The sequence below is a fragment of the Pezoporus wallicus genome, unplaced genomic scaffold (genome assembly GCF_028554395.1).
Source record: "Pezoporus wallicus isolate ANWC-B61680 ecotype Strahan unplaced genomic scaffold, APGP_CSIRO_Pwel_v1 contig_7293, whole genome shotgun sequence".
NCBI classification, from domain to species: Eukaryota; Metazoa; Chordata; class Aves; order Psittaciformes; family Psittacidae; genus Pezoporus; species Pezoporus wallicus.
This window is the reverse complement of record NW_026637242.1, coordinates 249,655-270,622: the sequence shown is the minus strand read 5'-3', so window position 1 is coordinate 270,622 and position 20,968 is coordinate 249,655. Positions and strand designations below refer to the sequence as shown.

At 37.3% G+C, this 20,968-nt stretch overlaps 1 protein-coding gene across 1 annotated transcript in view; it reads left to right on the top strand.

Annotated features, from left to right (window-relative positions):
- CHSY3 (chondroitin sulfate synthase 3) overlaps positions 1 to 18,658 on the top strand; it is a 148,394-nt gene extending 129,736 nt beyond the window's left edge. Inside the window, exon 3 of the mRNA XM_057404373.1 lies at positions 16,588 to 18,658. Coding sequence (XP_057260356.1) covers positions 16,588 to 18,150 — 1,563 coding nt within the window. The 3' untranslated portion in view covers positions 18,151 to 18,658. The remainder of the gene's footprint in view (positions 1 to 16,587) is intronic.
- The last annotated feature ends 2,310 nt before the right edge of the window (positions 18,659 to 20,968 follow it).

Genomic DNA, 20,968 nt, shown 5'->3' with positions numbered 1-20,968 from the left:
CAGTTTCTTTAAGCTGAATGAGAGAAAGAATAAAATTATAAAATGGGAAAAGAGGTTTTTCAATATGATTGAAATATAGAAATGAGTTGATGCAATTTACATGCTTTCTAATTATGTAAATATATAAAGATCCTTTTGGCTACATTGGCGGTTTTTCATTATTGTGTTGTTGAGCTGTTCTATGTCATCAGTGTAGCTATAACTCAGACTGGTACTGATAGAAATACGTTAACATATACCTTGCATAGCTAGGGTAATTAAGTATGAAAAAGCTTAAATCTCAGTTACTAACAGCATTATTTTTCCTTTTACAATTAGATTAAATACAACATGTGTACTTGGTGAAAGAGGTCACTGCAATTCCAAATGGTGCCATATCTGTGTATATAGACCTCTTTTTGATTTCCCAACCTCCTGCTGAGGATATCTGTAAGGAAAATATGTTGATAAATGTTTTAAATATTAAAGAATCCAGATGACACTAAAAAGAACAAAACTGATTTCCAAAGTGAAGATTGTTGAATCTTCTACTTGCTTGCTGAAATCTTTCAGCTTACTGAAATCTTTCAGCAAACAATTGATGACATCAGCATATTCACAGTAGTGGTAGGAAAAATAACCAGTATGTCTCTAATTGTTAGTGCATTTTAGCTGATTAGTAGGAAGTTCCAATACATTATTTCTTTCTTGTATTTGCACATTATAGTATATAGCTTTTCTCAGAAGGCAAATTTTACTTCGGTTTGTAACAGTTACAGGAACAGTTCAACCGATCCTCCTAACCTCTATCTCAGTGTAAATTGTTTGTCAATACTACTTCTGCCTTACCACTTGAATCCCCACATTGCACATCTGTTTTCAGTCACAATATAGGGAAAAAAGAAATTTTGCCATATTTTTGAACAAACTTAATCCTGTTCTCTCTCTCAATAGTCCTTTGTTCTTTTCCCCATTCTGTTCAGTATTTTAAACAAGCTTTGTCTGGTTTTACTCTATAGGAATAGGTAGGCCTGGTTGTAACAGAAATAACAGCTCCCCGCAGGCATACCTCCAAGGAAACAAATGCAGTAAGACTGTTAGGTGGGTTTCAAAGAGTTTTGTAATGCTTTTTCAAGCTAATCATAAAATGAAATTGTGTGAGAAAGAGTTTACGTTACAATATTGTGTCACTATCATTAGTGAAATAGAAGTCTTGGCCGCCTTGACAGAGGAATGATTTTCTTAATATTCAACCCATTAAGATAAATTTAATGTTATCTCAGAGAAATAACCCCAGCTGTCTATAGTTCTGGTCTCATTCTTTCAAGGTGTTATAACATTTTACAGTAAGAGACAGAAGAAAATTAAGCTGAACTATTGCATTCTATTTTGATTTTTACTCTCCTTTTCCTGTTCCCTTCTGCTGTATGTCTTCCATTCAAAACACAAATCAAGACAACCAATGATTTAATAAAAACAAGGACCAACTATTTTCTGAATTATTGAGGTCAATCATATTGGTAAAATCCAATTTTATTTTTTTTTTCCTGAATAGTCCCTATTGCACTTTCCATTTGTCCATTTTTTTTCTTTGTTCTTTTTTCTTCTGAAATCTCAACAGTAAGCATTCCTATAACTATTTTCTGTATATTTGATTATGCTATGACAGATTTGGTATAAAACACAGTGATGTGATATAATGTTATATAATGTTATACAAGACACAGTACATGTAGAACATGAATTTCTTAATGAGTTAGTCACCAAGCTGGACTTGCTTTTGTTATCTGTATTAAAATTGCTAGGGTTTATCAGTGAAGAGCCAACGAAAGAGCAGTCTTTTACTACCTGAAGATAAATTAGTTTGAATTCTATGACTTGAATTAGAAAATGCCATTAGGAGGCTAATACCGCTTTTTCATAATATAGATCTTCAATTTTGTATTAAAACCAGAAACATTTTCAACCATAAAGACACAGAAAGCATTATAAAATGGGTTTTAAATTGCTACTCTCTAGTTGGAAGACTGTTTCTTTTTACTAATCAGCAGCACTTCCCAATTCAGAAATCCAGCAGTGGAGTATCTTGTTCAGGATATTTTATAATACTGAGAGGATGAAGACATATCCAGTCCCCATGAAGCATATAACTCAGTAGGCTTAGATTTTGTTTATTTTTAATGTAAGACAAATTCTCAATGATGTTGTAACAATATATGTTAATTAATCTTATATTTTCATCCCCTCCAGTCAGAAAACACAGTTATGCCTGTGGAAAAATATAATGGCCATATAATTACAATTTCCTCTGAGAAAAACATTGTAACAGGCATCCTGCCATACTTATTTAATTGGATGTTTGGCTTAAGGACATTTCATAATTTATCATAAACATTAATGTTAATAAAACCAGCTGGAAGGAAGGTATACTTAATCTCCTTGACTACAGCATGAGAAGTAAAATCTTACTTGAACATCCTGTTTTTTTTTCCCCTTTCTGACAAAGAGAGAAGAGGAAACTAGGTTGACAAGGAGATCAGGCTGTTCACTTGCTCAGCTGCGTAATGACTCAGTGTAGTGAAAGTGTAGGAAAATCAAATAAAAAAATGATAAAATCTGCCCTATTGTTCACACTATCAGAATGCAGACTGCTGAGCAGCTTTTTTCTCAAGGGATTGGAGAAATATTAACAGAAAGTCTTACCGTATTGATTTTGCTTGTTGAGTTTTTTTTTTGAGGGTTCTGACTTTTTGGATGTTCTGCTTGAGTCTTTAATTCGCCAGTGGTAACATCTGGGAAGCCACTTTTAGGCCTACCAGGCCCTAAAATCAGTTTTCAGTCATTCCCAAATTTTGCAGAGGTTGCTATAAATTCTATGTTTAATTTCATTATAAAAAGAAAATGTTTAATTTCATTATAAAAAGAAAATGTTTAATCAGCAGAGACAGAAGAGAGACTTATTCCATACTAGGTAGGTCTGCTGATGCTTCTGTTTTCTTACTTAATGTGAGAGTTGAAAAGGGACTTTGCAATATATTTAAGTGTCCCCCAAGATGTGCTTATCAACTTAAAAAAGAAATAATCTTCTTTCCCCAGTCTACATTTATTGGTTTGTTATCCAGAGGTATTCAAAATCCTCTCTTCAGTATGTTAATGTAATATGATATATGTGAAGGTGGTCAAGTTCTTATTTTTTACTAAATACATTTCTCTGTGAAGAGTTATTCATATTGCATTTTCTAGGCTTGATCTTTGCAGTGAGCTCATGCTGAGAGCTTGCAATGGACCATTATTGAGCTACCAAATTGCTTTTGCCCCGAATCAGCAAGGGTTCTCACTTCTCTTGTCCCTTATAATGTTGTCTTGGATGTTCTTATTATCTGTATCTTTAATCCGTTTAGCTTCATGCTAACTTCAGAGCCTCAAAAATGTTAAGAAGCCTTGGCTCCCTTAGGTACTTTATCACACACAGACTTGTTACTTCTCTCCATTTTACATCTGCTGATTTTCTATTTCTTTGTCCTAGCAAAAAAGACATCTGATTTCTGCTATCTGTTATTTGTAAATCAGTCCTGTGTTATTGTAGCTGTATGAATATATGTTTCCTTTGTAAAGTTGATATTCCTAGCATAAGAAAAATCTGGCTAGAGGCAGGTTTTATTGTGATTTATCTTTGTGGCTCTGCTCCCAGTGCCAACCTCAGACACCTGCCTCTGCCTCAGAAGGACGGACCCTGCACCCAGACAGGCAAAGCCTCTGCATAATGGGAATACAAAGCACCACTACTAGTTGAGTGAGGAAAGAGGGGAACCTAATTACCTGTGCAGAAAAAGGCCCTGTAAATCTCCTTTCTCTTGGTGACATTGTGTCACATATCACTGAACACTATATTTACACTTGCATCCCGAAAGGTTACCCTAAAAGTAAAAAAAAAAAAAAAAAAAAAACTTCTGGACAAAGCAGACAAACCCTGTAAGGTGGCCAAAGACAAGTAGAAGAAGAAAGATTTGCTCCCTCTTACCTCATGCGGATAGGGAGATTTGGCACCATGAGGCATTGCTCACTGGCTTGCTGTAATGATAATATTTATGCCTGTTTTTCAATTGTATGAGATTATTAGTCAACAGTATTTCCTATTCTGGGCAGCCCTTTGTCATAGCTCCGTCTTCCAAACCATGTCCATATAAATTCATATAAATAAAGGCATGGCTGAGTGCTTTAACACACTTTAGTGCTTGTGTTATCTGTCATTTGTCTGTTAAGCCTAGATATACTGGAATCATATGAAGTGGGGTGACATTTGTGCTGTCATATAGAATCACAGAATGGTTTGAAAGGGACCTTAAATATAATCTAGTTCCAACCTCTGTGCCATGGGCAGGGATGCTTCCCAATAGACCAGGTTTGATCAAAGCTCCATCCAGCCTAGCTTTGATCATTTCCAGGGATGGGACAGCCACAGCTTCTCTGGGCAACCTGTTCCAGTGTCTCACCACCCTTACAGTGAAGTACTTCTTCCTAATTTCTAATCTAAATCTGCCTTCTTCAGGATTAAAGCCATCAGCCCTCATCCTATCAGTACTTGCTCTTACAGAAGACCCTCTCCGGATTTCTTGTAGCCCCCCTTTAGGTACTGCAAACAGCTGTAAGGTCTCACTGGAGCCTTCTCTTCTCCCAGATAAACAAGCCCAGCTCTCTCAGCCTGTCTTCATACAGGAGGTACTCCAGCCCTCTGATCATCTTCATGGCCCTCCTCTGGACTCACTTGAGCAAGTCCACATCCTTCTTATGCTGGGAGCCCCAGAGCTGAATGCAGCATTCAAAGTGGGGTCTCACAAGGGTGTAGATAGGTAGAATCACCTCCCTCATGCTCCTCTTGATACAGCCAAGGATACTGTTGGCTTTCTGGGCTGCAAGTGCACACTGCCAGCTCATGTTCCTCTTCTTGCCAACCAACATCTCCAAGTCCTTCTCCTCGGGGCTGCTCTCAATTCAGTCTCTGTCCAGCCTGTATTTGTTCTTGGGATTGCCCTGATCCAGGTGTAGGACCTTACACTTGCACTTGTTGAACTTCATGAAGTTTGCACAGGCACACCTCTCAAGCCTGTCAAGGTCCTTCTGAGTGCATATCTTCCCTCCAGCATGTCAATCACACCACTCAGCTTGATGTCACAGTGTGCTCAATCCCACTGAATATGTCACTGATAAAGATGTTAAACAGCACTGGTCCTCAGCATCAACCTCTGAAAGCATCAACCATCAACAGCACCAACCTCTGAAAAACACCACTCATCACTGATTTCCTCTTGGACGTTGAGCCATTGACCACAACTTTTTGAGTGTAATCATCCAACCTATTCCTTATCCATGGTGTGGTCCATGTGTCATGTCCATGCCTTTTCAATTTAGAGACAAGGATGTCAAGCAGAATAGTATTAAACACTCTGCACAAGCTCACATAGATTATGTCAGTTGCTTTTCCTTATCCATCAGTGTTGTAACCCTGTTGTAGAAGGCCACCACATTTCGTGGTACAATTTACCTTTAGTGAAGCCATGTTGGCTGTCACCAATCGCATCCTTATTTTCAATGTGCCTAAGCATACTTTACAGAAGGATCTGCTTCATAATCATGCCAGGTACTGAGGTGAGTCTGACTGCTGAGAAAGTCAGCGCTCTGCTACCAGTGCTGTTTTTATATTAACAATATGTTCTTCCTTGTGATTTTTAGTAACACGCAAGCTCTGATTTGTCTATTTAGTCTGCAAATTTCTGTCATCCTTTATCTCTTTTGATATCTTGGATTTTGTCAGTATGTTGCATCCATTACCATAAAACAGAAATCCAAACCTGGCCTGAGCTTGGAGCAAGGAAACCAGTCAGATAAGATGTCCAAAAGGCTTCCAGGCAACTTTTTAGGTCAAAGTTTTCTTCCCCTAGAACCATGTTTATATTGTCCTTTTATGCTAGTTATTTTTACAAACATGTGGTAGCCCTATCTCACATTGTTGCCTCTATCCTTAGACCAGCACTGCATAAAAGTTTGAAATGAGTTCTTGTCTGCTGCTTCCTGCTGAGTGCAATTTAACATGGCTGCTCCAGATTTTATTCTTAGTCTCCATCTTTAAAGATATAACCAAGTATTACTCCTATTCTAAGCTTCCAAGTATTTCAGTTACATATGTCTCTTTACTTTGTGTGGGAAGTCTATCCAAATGAGGCTAATGGACTGGGGATTCAAAATACTTTAATATTTTGTGAAGAACTGCTGATTGTGAATAAACAAAGACATTTGGGGCCAAATGTTTTCCTGCACTGTTTTTGTTGTGTTTGGGCATTAATGTGTAATGTAAACAAATGTGTAATATATTCAGACAGTTGATTTGTTTGATTGATGATGAACCTAAACACAGAATTCATGGATACTTAATGGAAGTCATAATGCTGTACTTCATGCATCATTTCAGCATTATCTGATACTTCTGGAATATAAATCTGAACTTAATTGGTTATGCAAGCAATTATTGGATTTTCTTCTAATAATTAAAGTGTTCAAAAGCTTCTTTAAAGGGTAAAATGAGCAGTTTTCTCAAGTGTATTTGTAGAAGAATAATAACTTATTAAGATTAAAGAAAATAAAATTGTAATTGGTGAATGGCAAAAAGGAAACAATCTACATTACTCTTGTGCCGCATGGGAAATAAAGTTTTAGATGCATAATTATGGATTGTGTTGAAACACGGATAGAGTTATGGAGGGTTTTTTTCAGCCTATCACATTTTTTCCTGAGGACCTCAATGATTTTTTTAAACATCTTTTCTCATTTCAGTGCTTGATTTATTTTCTTATTACTAATCTGATTTACTATTCTGAGTTATGAATATTTTCAGATACAAAAACACTTTATACTGAAGAGAAAATACCTCTAGTAATAATCAGACTAGCAACAGCGATGGCAAATGCAACATTCTGTTATATTTCTTCTTTTGCAAATCTTTTAAGTTTGTTCAGATATCTGAACAAACTGTGTATTGAGAAACTCACCAACCTCCCTTCTGTTTGCTTCCAGTCTGCAGAGGATAACAAACTGTAATCTCCTGGCATTTCAGCCACAGCCCAGCAGTCCCAGGCTCCTTTAGGGCTGATTTGTCTAGCAGTCCCTCAGTATTAGAAAAGCTGTCTTTTTTCATGAGCATAGTGCTTATTTCTCATGGTTCGCTGTAGATAAATTCCCTAATTCCATCTGTATGAGCATTCCTGTTATGGCTTAACTTCCCAGTGGGAGGAGATTGGTGTGGGCAAAACTTAAGTTGCAGTGTTGTTAGGAACATACCATTAGTATTCATCTATTGACATAAAGAATACACATTTTCTGGCAAAGCAAGCCCTATGTGCAGTTCTCTGCCTTGTTGTCTTTGTTGTTCAGAAGCATTTTATTGGCAGAGATCTGCATTCTCCTGTGTGGGGCAAGGTATGTTTTCTGATCAAGAAATTCTTTCCAGTACACCAGGCTTTCCTAGATCTAGCTTGGTCATGGAAGTGAATTAGTCCTCACTACTCCCCAGAATAGACTGACATCCCATCCTTGTCTTCTTGTGATGCTTTATCTTTTAACTTTGGTTTTGACTTTTTAAAATACCTCTTTCTTACTAGCTTCTATTTCAAAGACCTTTACCAAACTGATTTTGCTGCTCAGGTGATACTTTAACAGCTCTACTTTGACCCATAAATAAGTATTGAGTATTCAGTGTTAAGCTGACTATTCTTATTTGCTATTTATCTGATAGATGTGTACATAGTCTTGTTAGCAAAAGAAATATCGTATTCTTCTTATGTTATACAGCCCTTTTCATTGTATTAGAGAAAATAGGATAAATGAACAAAGGAAGTAAAATCTCTTTAAAGCTAAGTTACTCCAGAAAATTTGAATCATTCTATATGTTTGACTGCATATGTGCTGTATAACATAGATCCTGTATTAACAAGTTAAAAATACTATGAACTGTCAGTGTTTCCAGTCTCTGAAAGCTTATATTTTTGCAAAAGGCTTTTGGAGGATTCTAGGTGCAAATTCCCTAATATTGATAGTACTTTAGAAATTCCTGCCACATGTTCTTCTTCAAATTCTTTAATATCAGAATACTTATTAATATAGAATTCTAGGGTCATAGAAAAAATTAAAGGAACCTTGGAAATCACCTGGTCCAGACTCTTGCTCTTCAAGTAGGATCAGTTTCAGAGTTGAAAGGCAAAGTTGCGTGAAGTTGCACCATATTAGTATTACTCAGCAAGCTCCCAAAACTTTTTCTTTGCAAAAAAATGAGTGTTTAAGGGTGATAGAATGATGGTGGTAGAATGCCTGCTGCTGTGCAAAGGCAGTTTATATTAATTATCTGTTAGTAAGTAACTATGATGTTAAGCTTAAAGGGAGAACTCTTTTGGTACACGGCTTGTATAGATAAATCTTCTAGTTAAAATAAAGATGCTCCTAATATTTGTTTTAATATTTATGGAAATTGAAGTGCAGTTTCCAAATAACTGTGGACTTTGGGGAGCATAGGGCTTTTTGTATTTTCTGTCTTTTGTATCAAAATAGATTCTCCAGAGCATTAGGTAAAACTGAGGGTAAAAAGCAATAAAAACATCTTTAAAAATATTTTTTGCTTTCATTTTAGCCTCAAATTTTTAGCTTCAAACAGTAATATCTAAAACAGTAAAGAGTTCTAAAACAAAAACAAGATGAGGAAAAACCTTCTGTCTCCCAGTAATTGACTGAACTGATACACAATACCTCAGAGCATTTCACTTTTGGGGGCTATAATGATAAATATACTATGAATATTAAATTAAAATAATTGCTTTAACTTAGAATTTTTCATTTAGCCAGAAACGTGACCAAGTAGCGACGCAGAGAAGCATTTCTACATAGATAAAATTTACTTCAGCACTTAGATCTCAGGGTTTATAGACTTGAAGCTTGATATAATTCTTTTTTTCCAGATTAATCAGATATGACAATGGCTTTTTTCCTGGTGTTTTCTTCAGAATTTGAATTGTTGAATTACTTCAAAAGTAAGGATACTTATGACTGAATCAGTTAAGGAAGACCTCTCAAGCTACTACAGACCAATGTGCAATGTACATTTTCTATCCTGGATAAGACGTTAAGCAAGGTACAGGCATGCAGATACTTCAGTTACATTTATTTTCCAGTGGAATTCGTAAATGCCAGGGAGCCTGTTGTGTCAGACTGGTTTTGGTTGGAGAGATGCTCATCTCCCAGTGAGGATGATTATGCCTTATAAAATAACCACCACAGTATAAGGATTTTTCATGAGCAAGGAGCCTCATACTGTTTATAGTGTTGTTACTGGGGTGGGAGCATAAGGAGAGCTACTTTCTCTTGCTGTATAAAATTATTCTCTCCCACTGTGTTAGTCAGAGTACTTGAAGCATAAAGGCTATAGAAACATTAACTTTTTGTACTGCTTCATAAAACTGAGGTAAAGAAAATCTCCCCATTCTTCATTCAGTGGTAGAGGTTTCATGCATTGCATGTGGCAGGATTGTGAGTGGGGGCTGTTACTTTCTCACGTCAGGCTCTGTGACAGGAGTGGAGATCATGTGCTGAGACTCTGTCCTTGTATTAGTCTTTACAATAGGAATGAAGTTATTGTGTGAAGCACAGCCAGGCAGCACAGCCTCAGGTCCATTACGGAATGTTAATTCCCTGGCCCCAGTCGTGGTTGGTTACCATGAAACAGGGATGGATAGATGGATGGACAGAGGCTTGCAAACACATCATACAAGTATGTTGGTCTCTACAAGTGATGAACAGAAAGGATGCAATACAGCTGTTTTTGAGGGGAGTAGCTCTAGCCATCTATCTGTGAAATGCCGTCCTGTGCACCTTCGTATACAGCCATAGTAATGCTGTGTGGTGTAACACAGTGAAAAGCTTCAGCCTGCTTCTCATTGCATAGTTTCTGGTCCTGACAGATCTTTTTTGCCTTGATTTGGTCCCACATATTTGATAAAGATGCAGGTTCAGAATTGTGTGAAATTGCCTGATGTGTCTTTCAGAAATATTCTGACTGATGCAAAACAAAATCTTGTTTTCCTTTTCTGCGGAGGATTCATATTGATGTTTCATAATCTCTCCATTTAACCTTCCGTCTATTAACATTCTTTTGGTTTCCTTACTTGTCAGTCACTTCCAGTGTAAAAAGTCGTCATTCCTAAGATTTTTTTGTCATCTACCTCTTAAAATCACAGGGGCAGGGTTATGTGCACTGTGTTATTATAACAGCTGAATTTCTGCAGGATTGCTTCTCCAAGTTCTCTGGCTCTTCCTGTTTGGTCTCCTCTTTTCTCTTCATGATTTCCTCAACTTTGTGTCACAAGCAGTGTCCAAGACTTTGTGCCAGTGTCACTAGGTGTGATATTGTTCCTCAGAAACTTCTGTAATGACTTCCCTCCAGACTGACAGTTGCCCACTTAAGAATAGCTGGTTATTGCTTCTATGTTACCCAGTTCATATGTATTTAGTAATTCTGGTCTTAGTCCTTATCTGCTCTAGGCTGAAAGATTTTCTTACAGCGCCATAGCAAATGACTTGTTGAAATCCATTTTCTTGTCCAGAAGCTTAAGACCACCCATAGGTTAGCGTTGCATTATAATACATATTATTATATATAATTTTTTTTTTTTAACTTATCCTTCAATCAGGGTAATCATCTTGCTGCTCTTCAGCCAAACAGTAGCATCTCAAACTCAGTAGATTTTTACATGTGTTCTTCATATGCATGAAATGCCCTTTGTAGTCTCTGGAAATAGTGAATAGATCTTAATCTTCAGGAGAGCTGACCTCTAAGACCAGGAATAGTTCCTATTCATTTTATTTCTAAATTTATTAGAAATCCAGTTTAGGTAAAATTGTCAACAATTTAGATTTAGAATCACAGAATCATGGAATCATAGAATAGTTATGTTGGAAAGGACCTTTCAACCCTAACTAACCCAAAAGATCATCAAGTTCCAAACCCCCTGCCATGGGCAGGGACACCTCACGCTAAACCATGTCACCCAAGGCTCTGTCCAGCCCAGCCTTGAACACCACCAGGGATGGAGCATTCACAACTTCCTTGGGCAATCCATTCCAGTGCCTCACCACCCTCACAGTAAAGAATTTCTTCATTATATCTAATCTGAACTTCCCCTGTTTAAGTTTGAACCCGTTACCCCTTGTCCTGTCACTACAGTCCCTAATGAAGAGTCCCACCCCAACATCCTTATAGCTCCCCTTCAGATACTTGCAAGGCTGCTCCACACAGCCTTCTCTTCTCCAGGCTGAACAGCCCCAACGTTCTCAGCCTATCTTCATACTGGAGGTGCTCCAAACCCTGATCATCCTCATGGCTCTCCCTGGACTTCTTCCAACACTTCCATGTCCTTTTTTGTTGAGGACACCAGAACTGTACACAATACTGCAAGTGAGGTCTCAGGAGAGCAGAGTAGAGGGGCAGGATCACCTCCTTTGAGTTGTTGGTCACACTTCTTTTGATGCAGCCCAGGATACGGTTGGCTTTCTGGGCTGTGAGCGCACACTGCCGGCTCGTGTTAAGTTTCTCATTGACCAATTTAGGAAGAATTAGGGAATGATTAAATTTCATGCCATCTCTGTTAAATGGGGTGAATTGTTTTTAAACAATGCTCAAAGAAAAAATGTGTAAGTTTAAAATGCACCATTTGCATTCAGTCTTTTAGATGTGGTAGTCTTGCAATAATAAAGTAGGTTGGTTTGTGCTCTTGTGTATATTATAATAAGAATATTCCTTTTTATTGCATCAGTAAATCACAGAGATTTCAATGATTTCAGAGTTTGCAATGCAAATTACATCGTGCTTACGTATTAGCTATTGCATTTGTCTGCCATGATAATAAAGCATTGCCTTTATTCTAATTTGTTTCTTCTATTTTTTTTTTTTTATTCCTGCTTGCAGTTTACAGTTCCTCAGAGCACCATTAGATTGTTCACATTTCTTGCCAACTTCTAGTTTCACGTGGAGTGAAAAGAGGCAAGCAGAAGTCCTTGCCAACTCTTACATTAGTTGTGCTATAGTAATTCTACAGAAGATAGCAAACTCTTCAGGAAAGTCATGAAGTCACGTGACATGAAAAAATAAATTGTTGTGCCTTTATGTATTATGTTGAATTGAAGACAACTTCTCCTATTTACTGCTTTTAGTGAACATGAAGTTGTTGTATTGTGTCGCTATAAATGTTCATTTGACAAAATACCCTCTCTCTGCAGTAATTGGTAGAAGAAGCTGAGGCAGGGGTGTAAGACAAGACATATTGTGTTATAGCCTCAGCTGGGGCTTTAGGTTCTGCAGTAGAGAAGTGTTGTGGAGAAAGTATACCTTTTTATTTAATATAGAAATGATGTGAATCACCCGCTAAGCTGTTGGCTCACTCTTTGAAGCTGTGCAGAATTTTGCCATCAGGAGGTTGCTGTGCCAGTAAGTTCTGGGGCTGAGCTACATACTTCATTTCTGGTTTTGAATCTTGAGAGCATTGTTGTGTGTGTCATAGTTCTTCCTGTGAGAAGAGATGGTAGCTATTCCTATGCATTTCCCTTATGGTGCTACTGACTTCATAGATCTCAGGATTAGCCCTTTTTGGTTTACTCCCTTCCTCCCTAGTCATCTAATGATCTACATGTGCCATCATCTGGTGGCCTTAGTGCCTCTCTATTTACATGTTATTAACTTCAGATGGAACATCAGGATATTGACAAAGTGCCTGCCCACATCTTTCAAGTTGCAGGTGCACTAAGAACAGAATCATATAATGGTGTTTCAGGTTCACTCTAGAGTTGTGCTCATACTATTTGTTTTTCATTTCGTCACTACTGAACATCAAAATGACATTTGCGCAAAACTGCCTACTGTGTGACAGGGTTCTCTTTCCAAAGTTCTGACAGATTAGACACAGTCTGACATTCCTCAGGTATAATTAGGAATGCCTTTTTAACATGTACTTTGCATTTATCTATGCAAAATTTAATCTGCCATTTTATTAACTTGCCATTCAAAAAAACGTTGAGAACTTTTGCAGACTGAATAATTCTAGTTTATATTCGTTAATCTTGCCACCTTGCAAATCACCTCCTTTTCCGGATAACTTATGAATGCATTGACCAGTTCATGCCCTTGCACAGGTCCATTCTCCAAGAAAGAAACTTAATCATCTTGCCCTTTGCCTCCTAAGCTTGATCACCTTGTTTAGAAATTTCAAAGTTGGATCACATTGAACTGCTTTAATCTAGATTTTAATCATCTGAGTTGCAAAAAGACATTTTTATCATTCAGTATTGAAAATAAATTTCTGTGGCATCAAGATTAAAACCTATCTTCAGGATTAGTTTGTCATGTCAGTGTCATATTTGTTTTGAACTGCTTTCTCTGTATTGAAATCTATTAGAAGTATTCAGTAACATCATTTAAAATGGATTAGTGTGGGTTTGTATATGTGTGATAATATTGTATTACTGAGTTGATTCAATTTTTTTTTCATTGCTGTTTTAATCTGTTGTTGGTTATCAAACGCAAAATCATTAGTATAATGGAGTACCTCTTGCTATGATTTCAGTGGAGCATATCTAATAAACTGAGGCATCTGAAATTAGAATGTAATAAAAATGTAGTATTTATGTTAATAGAATGTTCCTGTTAAATGAGTGCTCCTAATTAATCTGCTGTGAATCTGGGTTTGTAATAAGACAAGGGTTACTGAAGAATTTCCACAATCAGAGAGCAGAATTTAGTTTACAGTGTGTCCTGATTTCAGCTGTAATAGTTATTCTTTTTTCCTTCCTTGGTGCAGTGCTGTGCTTAGATTTTAGTCTGAGAACAATGCTGGTAACAGAGCAATGTTTTAGTTGTTGCTCAGTAGCACTTACCCTGACTTTTCAGTGTCTCATGCTCTGCCAGTGAGGAGGGGCACAAGCCAGGAGGAAGCAGAGACAGGACACCTGACCCAAACTAGCCAGAGGGGTATTCCATACCACATCATGGCATACCCAGTATGTAAACTGGGAGGAGTTACACAGGAGGGACCATTCACTGCTCAGGTCAGGCTGGTACTGGACAGCAGGTGGTGAGCAATTGTGTTGTGCATCACTTGTGTTCATTGTTTGTTTTGTTTTTTTTTTCATTTTCCATTTTGGTTTTATATTCTCCCCCTTGTTATTTCCCTTATCATTTTTATTAGTATATTGTACGTTAGTTATTAAACCCGTGGGGTTTACATTCTTTTGATTCTTCTCCCCATTCTGCCTAGGGGAGAGAAGCGGGGATGTGGGGAGTGAGCAGGTACCTGCTTCCATGGTACTGAGTACTGCCTGGGTTTAAACCATGACACAGTGGTAGTTTGTCATCTGTTAAAAATCTTTTAGATAAAATACATTATATAAATTTACAGTGAAAATTCAGGTACTGTAAGTTAAATGTGCATTGTGGTTTAAGTCCAGCTGGCAACTAAGCCCCACACAGCCACTCTCTTACTCTCTCCAGTGGATGGGAGAGAGAATCATAAAGGTAAAAGTAGGAAAACTCACAGGTTGAGATAAAGACAGGTTAATAGGTAAACTAAAAGTTGTGCGCACAAGTACAGCAAAACAAGGAGTTCATTTGTGTTGTCAGGCAGGTGTTCAACCATCTCCACGAAAGCAGGGCTCTTTCATGCATAACAGTTATCTGAGAAAACAAGCACCATCACTCCAGATGTTCCCCCTTCCTTCTTCATCCCCCATCTTTACATGCTAAGCATGACATCATATGATATGGAACATCCCTTTGGTCAGTTGGGATCAGCCCTACTCACTGGTGGGGTGGTGTGAGAAGCAGAAAAGGTCTACACTCTGTGTAAGCACTGCCTAGCAGTAACAAAAGCATCCCTGGGTTATCAACACTGTTTTCAGTACAAATCCAAAACATATTTCCATATTAGCTACTATGAAGAAAATGAAGTCTACCCCAGCCAAAACTATCACAATCTGATAATGTTTATTTCAGTTATACTCAAATACAATCCTTTATTGTGGATGAAGAAAAACTCAAGTGATTCCTTATGATTAGAGGACTTAGGAAAGTGTGAAGTGTCCGGGTTTGTGGGAAAGAATACTGGTACCATTCAGCAGCCAAACAGCCTCCCCTTCTTGCTTTTGTTTCCAGCATTATACATTTTCTTTTTCTTTATTTTGCTATAAGAGATTTTAATGTGAAATTCTAAACATGAAAAGCATGGATTCAACTTGTTTCCAGAAAAAGTGGATAATACAAAAGCACCGTCTTCTTGCAAAGCGCACAGTAGACAGCTTTAAATAAAAGTGACCAGGAAGGGAGTGCTACTTTTAACTGGAGAGAAGGAAACCTCACCTGATCAGCTGATTTTTTTTTCATTATTCAGAATTTAAATTGTATGGGAAGGAGCAAAAATTATTCTTCCAAAGAGCAAATACCCTCATCCAGCCCTTTCCCAGGCACTTTTCTCTACTTTAGTCCCTAATCTATAAACTGCCTGTCCTGCCAGTGTCCATCTCTTGCCTCAAGGAAGCCATATTTCAATTTTGCCACTGCTGAATAAACGCTGACTCAGTACTGATAGTGTTAGTTCCTATTTGTTATGATAGCAAAGAAATAGTCCAAATCCTCTTGTCCCTGAGCTGAATGTTTTGAGTTTAAGACGTTGTATTATCAGACCTCACCTCTCTTGATTTCCCCAATGTATAAAAGACAAAGTTCAATACCTATCTCAAAATATGATTCACTATTTAGAAGGTACTACAATTGCTAATTTGACAGAAGTAGAATGTCTTCTCTTGCCACAGAAATACATTGGAAATTACTGAGGGTGTTACACTAGTATGATCTATAGCTTAAATGGCATACTCTACTAAATGTATCCCTGCCAATACACATATTTCACTTTTTGTATTTCAGCAACTGAATTATTTGTCCACACGGGAAAAAAAATTATTCCTGTTGAAATGAAGTCCATTCAGGTTTTTTTTCAGTAATATATTAATATTAATTCATATTTAATATGCATGTGTGTCTGTAGGATATGCAAACAACTTTGTGTTCAACAGACATAAATCCAAGTTTCTCTTAAAAAACATTACCAGTGTTGCTAACTCTTCAGTAAGGTTCTGTGCTACAGATGCCTTAAAGATGTAAGAGCTTAGATGCAGGTGAAGACTTAGTGTTTCATGCATAGCAGCATTCAGCCTGCACATAGGAACTCAAAAATACTACCTGTAGACCTTTAGGTAAATGTTCCCTTTGGGTTTGCAGTTAGATGAGGTAAAGATAAAGCCAAGATATCTTCCCTTTCCTGTAGTTAAGGGAACAGCATTTGCTTACTGTGGACAGTACCGAAACTGAGGCCAAAACAATGTAAATAATTCCTACTGAATACTTTGAAGTTCTGTGCTTAGAACAACCATGATCTATAAGAATTGATAATGATCAATAGTGCCAGTGTAGGTCCTTTTATGGGTAAAAGCACTTTCACATTCTTTCTCTCCTTCTCTCTCTCTATTTAGATGCAGCAGTTATTCCATGAAAACTATGAACACAACCGCAAGGGTTACATTCAAGATCTTCACAACAGCAAGATTCACACAGCCATAACACTTCATCCAAACAAAAGACCAGCCTACCAATACAGGCTGCACAATTACATACTGAGTCGTAAAATTTCTGAGCTGCGCTATCGGACCATCCAGCTCCATAGAGAAAGTGCCCTGATGAGCAAGCTCAGTAACAGTGAAGTAAATAAGGAAGATCGGCAACTGGGGGTGGTGCCATCTTTTAATCATTTCCAGCCACGTGAAAGGAATGAAGTCATCGAGTGGGAGTTCCTGACAGGAAAGTTTCTTTACGCAATGGTAGAGAACCAGCCACCCCGTCAGAGCCTTAGCAGTGCGCTGCGGGCTGCGCTAGATGACACCGTGATGCAAGTCATGGAAATGATAAATGAGAACTCTAGGACTAGAGGAAGGCTCATTGATTTCAAAGAAATACAGTATGGCTACCGCAGGGTTAATCCTCTGCGTGGAGTGGAATACATCCTGGATTTACTGCTTTTGTACAAAAGGCACAAAGGAAGGAAAGTTACTGTTCCGGTGCGACGCCATGCTTATCTTCAGCAATTGTTTAGCAAACCTTTCTTCAAAGAAGCAGAGGAGTTGGATGTAAGCCTGCTGGAGAATACCAACACTGACACTCAATCTTTTGCTTTTCTTTCAAATTCTTTGAAGATTTTTTCCTCATCATTGCAAGGCACCAAAAATGTTGGAGGACGCAGTGACAAGAAAATTCATATTCTTGTCCCTCTCACAGGAAGATTTGACATCTTCTCAAGATTTATGGATAACTTTGAGAAGACATGTCTCATTCCCAGGGAGAATGTGAAGTTGGCAATTATTCTTTTCAGTTCTGAGTCAGGCCAAGACTCCAGCAAACACATAGAGCTAATGAAAGAATACAGCATGAAGTATCCTAAGGCGGATATGACCCTGATTCCAATGGCAGGAAAGTTTTCTAGAGGTTTAGGTCTCGAAATGGCCTCAGCTCAATTTGACAATGGCACTTTACTGCTGTTCTGTGATGTTGATCTGGTATTCACACCAGACTTCCTCCAGCGATGCAGAGATAACACTATTCAGGGAGAACAGGTTTACTACCCTATCATCTTTAGCCAATATGATCCAAAAATAATATATGAAGGCAACCCTCCAGCTGACAGTAGTTTTGTTTTCACAAAAAGAAGCGGATTTTGGAGAGAGTATGGATTTGGAATTACCTGTATTTACAAAAGTGATCTACTTACTGCTGGTGGATTTGATACCTCAATTCAAGGCTGGGGACTTGAGGATGTAGACCTCTTTACTAAAGTGATAACATCTGGCTTGAAGGCTTTCAGAAGTCAAGAAGTAGGAGTCGTCCATATTTTTCATCCAGTTCAGTGTGACCCCAGTTTAGAGCCAAAACAATATAAAATGTGCTTAGGGTCCAAAGCAAGTACTTTTGCCTCTACCATGCAGCTTGCTGAACTCTGGCTACAGAAACATTTAGGTGTCAGGTACAATCAGACTCTCTCCTGACATCCTAGCCTATTTGGCCTTTTTAGGGGAGTTTACCTCATTATCATTATTATTATTTGATTGGTGTTGTAGTTTTAAACTCCCGTCTCGTTGTCTTCCAAAGACTATTGACCTCAAACACGATGAGTCTGCTGTTCACTGTTTCTTATACCTACTGAACTGGTAAGGTGAACTCCTTCATGTTTCCTTTATTTGAAATTCAGTCAAGTCACAGAAATCATATGAACACATCCATCACAAGAGACTGCATCAGAAGAATATTCTCTTTCAGCTTGAGATGCAGTACCATCTTTGTTGCATTTTACAGATTTGATGCGATAAAAATATTTACTTGTGAAGGTACCACAAAAGTGCTTTATGCTTCTTCTGGGGATGGAACTCAATAAGATAAACTTGAGTTTTATAATTTATATGAGGACTCATATGTATAAACACTACTTCATCTTTAGAATTTTTAAAGTAAATGGATAACTATGATTGTACCTTTATTTTTAAAACAAAAAAAAAAGAAAAGCTGAGGAGCTACTTGTGAGTGCAACTGGTACTGGCTACCAAGGTCCTTAAATGTCTTCCTATAATAATAAACTCCTCATTGTTGTTCACTCTAAGTATAAATTAGCTTTATTTTCATGAGGAGCAGGACTTAATCAAATGCTTATATACATATTAGAAGATTTGTGAACCTACATCCTTCATTTGCAGGCAAGAAGAAACTATGACAACATGGTCATGATAAAGTGCCGGCATACAGTATACTTTTTTGGAAACACATAGTATAAGTTGCTTTTTCTCTTTTTAGAATGAGTCTCTAACACATAATTTTCTTTTACATTCCCTTCAAAAAGCTGCACTTGATACAGAGTGTTAGAAGTTAAAGCTGTTATCTTTTTTTTTATTATTATTTTTATGGTTTTAATGAATATTGGTACTTGGTAGCAATCTGTTGTTAAAATAATGGTGGAATAATTATTTAAGTTGCAAAATTTACTATTGCTGGTCAAAGTTCCTTCCCAATATATTTATATTATTGAGGTTGTAAGACTGTGTTAAGATTTATCTCTCTGGACAGCCTGAAGTTGTCATATTGTGGATTCATGGAGTAAAGCCTTTAAAATGATACCAACAGAAGAAATAAAAAAATCAATTTCTGTATTTTAGATAAGTGTTTATATAGGGGTATATATGTGAAAATGTGTGTGTGTGCGTGTGTGTATATCCCTATATATATAGATACATAGAGAGAGTAATTTAAAAGTATGTTCCTCTTTTCAGTTCAGGCAGCATTTTTTTTTTTTTTTGCAACTGTCATTATTTTTGCCACGTACTTGGCACTTTTTATGTTATAATGTGGTAAGAGCTTAAAGGTGTCCAAGAAACCATCAGAATTCAGCCAAACTAAATACAGCAAGTACATCTAATAGCCTCAGTACCCTTGATTTTAAACTATATTTCAAATAGAGGTGGCTGGGCAAGGAAAAGTAAACAATTAATGAATTCAAGTTTGTAAGTTCTTCAGTTGTAACTGATTCCTTCTGTGTTTCTTTTCAAGAAACATCTAACAGATTGGAATTCACTGACGTATCTACCTGTATGAAGGTATCCTGGTAAATTTCCTAAGGCACGAAGAGGGTGTGTAGGTCAGTTAATGTTCTGTCTGTGGTTTTCTGTTCTGGATTTACCATGCAAGGTAAAAGGCATCCCTGTAAATGAGTGAACTCAGAATTAAAAGTCTGGCCACAGCTTTTTGTATTCTTTAAAAAGGCCATCCCCATTGCCTTGGAGAAGGTAGTAAGTGTGGTAGATGAGAATAGATAAAAGTTAACTCATGCTTGTTTGCCCTCCCCAAGGAGAAGCTTGGCTTGTTATTGTCCCTGAGGCTCTTGATTCCTGACTCAGTATTGTTAGCTCGAATATCTGGAGAAACTAAAGTTTGGTATTAGCTATGTAATAATTATAGGAAATTGCTCTTTAAATTGAGTGCAAAGGTCAGGGTTGTTCAGTCAGAGAGCCAAGAACAAGGAACATACACACAATTCATTTGATCAATCTTGACTAACTGATGCAAATCAGATGATTGTAAATATTAAAACCCGAATGCCTGTTGATAAATGTTTGTGATGATTTCATAAACATGAAAAAAAGATTATTTATAAAGACGTCTAAGGAAATCATTGTCTGCTGGGATGTATTCCAGTGTTTATCTCAATTACCTAATGTAGTGGCCAGAACATATTTGCTCAGCTCAAAGTAAATAGTAGATTAGAACAAGAAATTGCATCAGTCATTCAGTGGGGATAAAGATGTATGCAGTGGGCTTGCAGGATCAGGTCCTACATGATATAAGCAAAACGCTATTATTTACCAGTACAAATATTTATTTAGTGTCTGACCAATTCATTTGTTTATATGATGAATTACTTTGTTAAAAACCTGATTATAAATGTTTATTATGAAATATTGCATTGTCTTTTGAAATAACTATCCTGAAGTAACTTGAGAACTTGTGTTAGTTTGTTTAAGGACTAATATGCCTTCTAAGGAGACCATATTAAAAGAAAAAAAAAAGCACAAAAGTGTTAATGTTTTGTATGTATGTTTAAGATGGGAATGTCTGTGCTAATTACCTGTTTGCTTTTGTCTAGTCCGAATCATATCTTGATTGTAAAATGAAATTTCTGTGTATGATGTCCCTTTGTAAATGCATAACTAATTAATCCACAGTAGAACACAGTGACCGTTTTTTCCCTAACTTAGCCTGGGAATGGGTTCCATAGTTTCATTGCTGGGAAGTAGGTTGTGAAGTGCTCGCACTTCAGCT